Source organism: Diospyros lotus, chromosome 6 (assembly GCF_014633365.1).
Source record: "Diospyros lotus cultivar Yz01 chromosome 6, ASM1463336v1, whole genome shotgun sequence".
NCBI lineage: Eukaryota > Viridiplantae > Streptophyta > Magnoliopsida > Ericales > Ebenaceae > Diospyros > Diospyros lotus.
In genome coordinates, this window is record NC_068343.1 from 11,774,952 (window position 1) to 11,780,951 (window position 6,000).

The 6,000-nt window shown below is 37.5% G+C and overlaps 1 protein-coding gene across 1 annotated transcript; it reads right to left on the reverse strand.

The window, feature by feature from the left end:
* Positions 1 to 1,815: 1,815 nt before the first annotated feature.
* Positions 1,816 to 4,674, reverse strand: LOC127803864 (cation/H(+) antiporter 1-like). The gene is made up of 3 exons (XM_052340444.1): positions 3,706 to 4,674; positions 2,676 to 3,586; positions 1,816 to 2,535 (listed from the first exon to the last, which is right to left on the reverse strand). The coding sequence occupies exons 1-3, from the start codon at positions 4,633 to 4,635 to the stop codon at positions 2,259 to 2,261; spliced, it is 2,118 nt and encodes a 705-aa protein (XP_052196404.1). The 5' UTR covers positions 4,636 to 4,674; the 3' UTR covers positions 1,816 to 2,258.
* Positions 4,675 to 6,000: the final 1,326 nt, after the last annotated feature.

Sequence of the window (6,000 nt, forward strand, 5' to 3'; positions counted from 1 at the left end):
ATATGTACATATATATCTCTTTTTTTAATGTAGATAATAATAATAATAATAATATTATTATTATTATTATTATTTAGAGATGGATTTTCTCCAATCTCTAAATTTGTTTAAAAAAATTTCGTCTGAAAAATCCGTCTCTAAATTGTTGTTTTATTATAGTGTCATTTCGTTACAATAAGTATGATGTTGGAATTTTCATACCTATTGCGACGAATTAGTTTATCAGAACAAGTCTAAATTCTTGTAGTAAATGTGTTCACCATCTTATTGTGACTGGCATTGTTGAAATCTTTAGAGGCTAAATTGAACATGTCTTTAACCTATCATCCTTAAATAAAATGGATAGTTCTTATATTTCTCATAAACAAAATATGATAAATTGATTATAAATTGACACATGGACTACTACTTTAATTAATATGAAATATTAATATTAAAGAATAATGAGTCACATGCCAATATTCATGAGATGAATGTAATAGATATATGGATAAATGTTAGTTGAACATTTACTGAATATAACACGAGTCGCATAGGTAGCACCATTTTTTTTTGTTGATTCATATAAGAAAATTATTTATATATTTATTATTGCATGTCTATAATTTTTTTATTTAACATTTTTTTGAATTGATTTAAAGGTTTTTTAATTATTTAATCATTTAAATCTTAGATTAATTAACTTTTAATTTAATTATTTTTTAATATTTGATTCCCCCATTTCTAAAAGTGGCCTGCATGGGCAGCTCAACTGGTCGCAAATGGTGAAGTTTGGGACAAGGACCAAGTCTCGCCAGCGGCAGTGTGGGAGTAATCTCTCACGTGAGTGGAGCTCCTTATGCGCAGTGAGCACTGGTCTAGTCGTTGTGATAAGTTGAGTCACCATGATTAATATCCCCCCACATTCTTGTCGGGCTGAGGGTGGGGGCGCTTAGGGTGAGCGACTTCACTTTTGGGACAAGAAAAGATAAAGTGACGTGGCATTTCAAGGCTTTCATGTTATCAATCTAATAGTTAGTGCTCTAAAACTTTCAACCATACAAGCAAATGGGATTTCCAACCAGCTTTTAGGTTTTATATATCCTCAAGGGCTAGTATTGGTCTAAGATGTCTCTGGAATGTTTCTCCCTTCAGATTTGGGACCCAAGAGGGTGGTGATTGAATTAGGGATCAAATGTAGCACCTTGTGTGGGTTTTTATTGTAGTTTGATAAGGGCTTGTTTGTTTAGAGCTTCGTGAGAATCGTGATTAGGAATTTCCCTTTTTGTTTCTTTTAAGTTTTTTTAGTTTTTATTGCTGTGTAAGTTAAGTAGTTTGTAGCTTATTATTATTATATTATTATTTTTTTGTTAACACGCGTGCCATCACGAGTGCCCCTGCTGTTTGACTCCATGATTTCAGCATGCGAAGTAAATTAGAGAATCCAACAAACAGGTTTCGACCCCTAGTACAACCGCAAACATGAAGGCGGCAAGCATTTTTCATTTTTCAAGGTCGCTCTTTACTTGCTAAACTATCTCCTAGTTAGGGTTCGAATACGGAACTTAGAAGCTCAAAAAGCAATACCCCAACACATTCTTCCTTTATTAGTTGATCTACGCCTTGCAATCTACGTGTAGCTTATTGTTCTTTAAATCTATAAATGGTGTTAGCTTTGTTTGTAAAGAGGTGGCCCAAAGTTTTCCAAGTGGATGCTTGTCTTTTTTTTTGGTAGTTTTTTGTTCTTGTGTTGCTTATTTGGCATTCAAAAAAAGAAAAAAAAGAGATGATATTCCATTTATTTTTAAAAGAAACAAGATGAGATTGAATTGCAACTTCATCTCCACTCAAGTTTCCTTGTAAAATTAACCTCCTTACTCTCTCAAAATTACAAAATCACAATAACAAATAAACCACAAAAAAAGCGAAAAGAAGATAAATTCTATACAGGTTTGTAATCCTATGAAAAAAAAATCCTACATAATTAAAAATGGAGCTCACTTGTGAAAATGGCCTATCCACTGTTAAGTATCATCAGCGGCCATTTTTGTAATCCTTACCTCGAACTCCAAATATTTGTGCACAGGCAACTTTCTTGTGTGGAAGTATGCTCAATGGAAGCATAGCTCCAAAGAGATTTGAACTTCAATCGGAGAATGGGTTATTATACCTTATTCAATTGAAACAACCCTTTTATTTGCTTATTCTTTTCCATTTGTCATGAACCCTCGACATGAACCACTTTGGGAATTAGATGCCTTAAGAAATTACCATTACTACTATTCATCATCATTTTTGGAAATTTTATGTTGTTGAATGACCAAAACTGAACCGCTCATGTCATAGTCTGAAGAAGCTAAGAGATCTCCAACTGTCCCGAGCTCTGGACACTCTTCCCAATCACTCAATCCAGTGGTTAATGGCGAGTATCCGCGTCTACCCTTTCCAACAATGAACAATGAGTACATGTCTGTTATCTCCGTTAACGCTGCTGCTGTCTCCGCCCCGTTTTCCACATACTTCTCTACGTACCCCACTTGCCCTGATGTCACATACCTAATATTAATTCCACCAACCAAAACCCATTAGAATAATATAAAAGAATATTATTTGAAAGCTTTGTGGAACTATAATCATCTTCGAACATATATCATATATCGGGTTATAAAGGCCATGCACTCCCTATTTCAACTTACCTATTAAAGAAGTCAGTGAGGATTGCAGTATCTGCTTCACTCTCGGTCTCTTGATCTGATATGGCTAGTAAAACATTTGTCTCTTTGTGAGAAACATTAACCCCTTCATTTATGTTCCTAGATGATGCTGGTAGGAACCTGATGATCGTGAGGTGTAAGTGGTGGTGCAAGGAAAGTCGTCGACTAAATCCCAAAGCTTCTCGGTCATCGGCTCCACCAAAGAATAAGATTGCAACATGTTGTAGAGATTCTGATCCAATACCTTCCGACCTGCACATCAACCCTCTATCCACCAAAATGGCGACAGAGCACTTTGCATATCGAAGCACCTTCTGGTTTGTCGTTCTTATCCCTTCCTTGCCAACCTCCATTTTCCTGTCAATTCTCTGGTGCTTGTGAAAATGCAAGAGGATGATTGATGCTCGCATGTCTTCTGCTTGGTCCAACACATCGATATACATTTTTGTAAAGGGCGAGACAGCTTTCACCCTGTGAACCATTGCTCCTGTTTCAATGGCGAAAGCATCCATGGCCTCGTTAATTTCGAGTGCATCATTACCGCCATAGCTATCTTCATCACTGAATTCATCATCTTCTCGTTGGTTGTACAAGAGATTGTGCTTGGTTTTATGCGTGAGCTCAATCAGGTGCATCAAGTAGGGCGTGATAGGGCCTTTGTCTGAGCCTCTCAATGCTGCAATGAGGTTGAGAATGGTGGGCACATGGCGAGGATTATGTACGCAAGCTAGCGTTCGTAGCTCGACTTCTGGTTCTAGCCATTCCAAATCTACATGCTTGTAACCAAGGGACTCATTTTCTCCTCTCACCATGAAAGCTACCATTGGCCCCACTATCAACGTGTTAATCACTAGGGTTGTCAACATCAAATGATAAAAGTCTGGACTGATCATCTGCACTAATCCCAACGTACCCAACTTACTTAATATGCACTAAAATGTTGAGTACTAATGACCACGCTAAGTATTAACCGAATTAAATAGAGAACAAAAAAAAAAAAAAACAAACTTACTTTATTTTGGAGGCCGAGAGAAAGGGTAACAATATCAACATGGCCTTTAAGGTCCATTAAGAAAGCTAAAAGAACACCGTCATTCAGGGAAATATTTAGGTGGGAGCAAGCTGCAAGGACACCACTGATCTTGCTGCCGAGGCTCAACACGATAAATACTACCACGAGGATGAGATTGGGGATGTTGTTTATGGTATTTAAATCTGCTTGGAAACCCACGTAGCCCAGGTAAATTGGGAATATAAAGTTGTGAACTGAGTAGTTGAGTTTGTGCAGCAATGTTCGAGCTGTTTTCCCACCTCTTGGGAACATCGAGCCGATGAGAAAACAGGCAATGATGCTGTTAAATCCCATAGTTTCGAGGGCCATAGCTGTTATCAGGACCACTGACAAAATCCCAAATGCTTCCTTGTTTTTAAGGTTTTTCTGATTATGATTCCTTCTGTTCAGCCAATTCGCCAGGTGGACGTTGAGAATGATAACGGCTATAATCATGAAAAGCGAAACACAACCCAATAAAATTGACGACTCTTTTTCTCTTCCCAGTCTTTTTCTTGAGCTCAAAACCAACATTAGGACAGCGTAAATGTCACTAATCAGAGAAGAAGATATCGCCAGTCGCCCAAAATCTGAATTGGCGAACCTTAGCTCGGCCGCAAAGCGGATGACAATCGGAGAGGCGGCATTAGACATGATTGCCGTGAGCATTACGGCCATGGTGATCATAGAGCCATTAGATGCGGTCTGGTGGTATATAAAAGGGGTCATTGCGGCTGCAAATATGGTGCAAACTATGCAATTTCCAGCGGCGATAATGCTAGCCGGACGTAGATTCCTCAGCAAGAAGCGAAGATCGATCTCAAGGCCGATTAGGAACATAAGAATGGTCCGAGAAAACAATGCCATTATCTCGTAGTAATCTGCACTCATCTCCTGGAAGAATACCCTCTTTATGTATTCTATTCTCGACAACCCCGAGGGACCTTGCACCAATCCAGACTGTGACACGAACAACAAAATTACACCAATTTAGTCAACAATCTCCAATTTCCCCCCCTTTTTTTTCTAGATAACAAAGGTAAGACTAGATATCTAAGGCAAAGTAATTAATGAAAGAAAGAGGAATATGCACTCAGGGCAGGTGTGTTGAAAAGACGTACTTACGAGAATCTGAGCAACGGGGTCGGGCTGGCCGAATGGCTTTAACAGGAGCTGAAAAAAATGGCAGAGCACAAGGCTGATGGAAAACTGGGTTCCCACTGTGAGAACTGGGTTAAACATCACTGATTGGCAACCTAACCCCGATTCAGACTCCATTTTGAATCACAACAAGATCAAGATCAATATTAATCAATCTTTTTAGAATTAAGAAAACTTGGCTATCTATATATATACATGTGTAAACTTAATGGGGTTGAGGAGGAGGAGGAGGAGGAGGAGGCAAATTAAGTTGGGACTTGGAGAGGTGGCAATGGCGACCGGATAAAGGTGGGTTTGTCGGCCGGCCGTTCTTCCTCTCCTCTCTTCTTCCCGGACCCTTCTTCTGTGTGAATTAGATTCTCTTTTGTCTGTTTAATTTCTCCCTGTTGTGCGATTGGGGAGGGGCAAAAGAGGAGGGGAAGAGATGGCGAGTTGCAAGTTTTGTTAGCTTCACGTGGTATTGCTATTTTATGGATGGAGAGCCGTGTTGGACGGATAATTAAGCAACTATTTATAATATAAAAGTAATTTATTTAATTTATATATTCATACCCGTGGAGTCATCTCGTCGGGTTTGGATCTTCTTCATTATTATTAAACGGAATTGAAGATTGACAGGTTATATTATTTAATAAAAACATAAAATTAAAATGATAAAATAGATATAGTGATTCTATATATATCGATATTAATTTTTAGTATGGAGAATAGAGATTTACTAATGAGTAAAAAACATTACATAATGGGACAATAACAGCTAAGTGTAAATTTTTATACAATTGCTGGGATTAAAAATAAATAAATAATAATAATAATAATAATAATAATAATAATAATAATAATAATAATAATAATAATACAAGAAAAAAAAAGACTTTAAAAATTGAAGGCAAAATAGTAAAATACTTTCTAACTTTAGTCAAACCATGTTTTACTATGAATAAATAACGAGGGTTAATAATTGACAATGTACATCAATAGTCAATATGTTGGTAAGATGGGAGCAAGTTTGACTTGCCGGTACGTCTGAATGAGAGCTTGCATTATCTGTCTGCCCCAAGTCCAAGTATAAGGCTCACCGAGATCAGAAGCAAG

Coding starts and splice junctions, on each gene's coding strand:
- LOC127803864 (XM_052340444.1), bottom strand. CDS start 4,635: ATGAGTGCAGATTACTACGAGATAATGGCATTGTTTTCTCGGACCATT. Junction 3,587..3,705: donor CTCTCGGCCTCCAAAATAAA/GTAAGTTTGTTT, acceptor GGATTAGTGCAG/ATGATCAGTCCAGACTTTTA. Junction 2,536..2,675: donor CTCACTGACTTCTTTAATAG/GTAAGTTGAAAT, acceptor AATTAATATTAG/GTATGTGACATCAGGGCAAG.